General features: G+C 34.4%; 1 protein-coding gene across 1 annotated transcript; it reads left to right on the top strand.

Moving 5' to 3' along the window:
• Positions 1-20: 20 nt before the first annotated feature.
• Positions 21-1,914, top strand: LOC107577723 (alpha-N-acetylgalactosaminide alpha-2,6-sialyltransferase 1-like; the record flags this gene model as incomplete). Its single annotated transcript, XM_016263766.1, has 6 exons — positions 21-259; positions 421-559; positions 787-887; positions 1,032-1,115; positions 1,197-1,296; positions 1,472-1,914. Coding segments are annotated over 6 exons (837 nt in total), but the record flags the coding sequence as incomplete, so codon positions are not given.
• Positions 1,915-2,139: the final 225 nt, after the last annotated feature.

The following is a 2,139-nucleotide window of genomic DNA, read 5'->3' as shown; positions in this document are numbered from 1 at the left end:
TTTTTGGGTCAACTATTCCTTTAGATGACCTACTGTCCCCACTATGCACTTTACGTTTCATAAACTGCAGTTTTTTTTCTTTCACTGAAGAGGTAAAAAGAGCAGTGGATTTGATACCAAAGCCTAAGTCATCAGGATTACTGCCTGTGCCTGAAAGTTCAAAGGATGACTGTATCCGCTGTGCTGTTGTGGGCTCTGGTGGCATTCTCAATAACTCAAAGATGGGCAAAGAGATAGACTCCCATGATTATGTTTTTCGGTAAGAGTTAAAACATGTAAAAGTTTTATAATAAAATCACTTAGCTTAGTAAAAAATGGCTAGGGAGAGTTGACAACTGAATGAAAGAGTTATGTTAATGATAATGCGTGCCGATAACAGATTGCTTTACTGAGGTCTTTACTATGTGTGTTCTGAAACAGAGTAAATGGGGCTGTTACTCAAGGTTACGAGGAGGATGTTGGAAATAGAACATCAGTTTATGTACATACAGCTTTTTCCTTATATGCCAACATTCTGATGTTAAAAAAGTACGGCTTTAACAGTATTCCACAAGATGAGGTCAGTATATTCTACTCTGGACTCTGTCTTAAAAAGCTAATATTCAGTACTGCTTGCTTGTGCTGCTGTGTTCTTCATTGAGAATTATTTGTATAAATACACTACACAATGTACACTACCGTTCAACAGTTTGAGGTTAAGATTTTTTTCGTGTTTTTAAAAGAAGTCTCTTATGCTCACCAAGGTTGCATTTATTTGATAAAAAAAATTGTAAATCTTTTTAATAGGGCATCAAATATGTAATGATCCCTGAAGGCCTGAGGGACTTTGAGTGGATCCAAGGCCTTTTGCAGGGAAAAGCAACCAATGGGTCATTCAAGGGTGTGAGGTACAGTATCCAGCTCTAGTTCTCGCAAACCATGCCATAATAGCATTGCAACAGTGGCTCCACCTCAGCATGATAAGGGGTGAAAATGTATTACTATGTTAATTGATTTGTTTAAAAAAAACATTTGCATTTATTCTTGCATAGGCCACTGAAATATTTCGAAGGGAAATTTAACGAGAGTAGATTCTATGTTCTTCACCCTGACTTTCTTCGATACATTCGCAACAGGTAACATTTATGTTACAGTAATCTACAACAATCTAAGTGTGATCTATCTCTTTTCAATGACCCCTGTTTTTTAAAAAACAGATTCATGCCATCCAAACAAATGCAGGGCATTCACTGGGCAATGTACAGACCGACCAATGGAGCGTTTGCTTTGTTCTTGGCTCTTCACACATGTGATATTGTAAGTAAACGCAGTAGTTATTTTCTATTCGTTCAGCTTATTCATCAAGTTGTTTGTAGCTATTTAACACTGGAAGTACTCTAAAATACTATTTTCTGTTATAATCGTATTGGACATATACAGTATTACTAATACCTTATGAATATTACTTAAATGCTTTATTGCTCAATATCAGGTGGACGCCTATGGATTTATTACAGAAGACCACCATAAGTACTCCAACTATTATTATGAAACGTTAAAAAAAACCAGTGTAATTTTCTTTATTAACCATGACTATGGCCTGGAGATAAAGACTTGGAAGAAACTGCATGACTCTGGAATCATTAGACTTTTCCAAAGACACTAACACATCAAAAACAGAAGAAGACTCTGTTCTGTCAACAGGTGTTATTTGAAAAGATACGATGCTTAAATAAGCTGTGGACTAAAACTAAATGAAGCATCTGTATGCTGCAAGTGAAAGGTTGTACTATCAGTTTTATCTTTTTTGTTTGTTTTTGTTTTTTCAAAAGGAGAGGAAGGTGATATTTATATTTTAAAATGGTCTTGGTTTGTGTGTTCGATCTTTGTTCTTCACTACATTACAAATTCCCAACATAAATCTATTTTTTATTTATTCAGCATATTTTTATTCTAATACTTATTTTCTTAATTATTTTAAAGAATTTATTAGTTTTTCTCAGAAATGCAAAATACTTATTTTTCCTAAACCTAGGCTACGAATAGCCATACACAAACATAGGACCAACTTTAAAGAAATAAGTTATTTTTTATAGCTCATCCTATCTAACAAATGTTCTTCTAGAACTGTGTAAGCATCATCAAACTTCAGAAACCACA

Source organism: Sinocyclocheilus grahami, unplaced genomic scaffold (genome assembly GCF_001515645.1).
Source record: "Sinocyclocheilus grahami isolate Dianchi unplaced genomic scaffold, SAMN03320097.WGS_v1.1 scaffold7000.1, whole genome shotgun sequence".
Taxonomy (NCBI): domain Eukaryota; kingdom Metazoa; phylum Chordata; class Actinopteri; order Cypriniformes; family Cyprinidae; genus Sinocyclocheilus; species Sinocyclocheilus grahami.
Note: the sequence above shows the minus strand (reverse complement) of the source record. Positions and strands in the feature narration are given on the sequence as shown.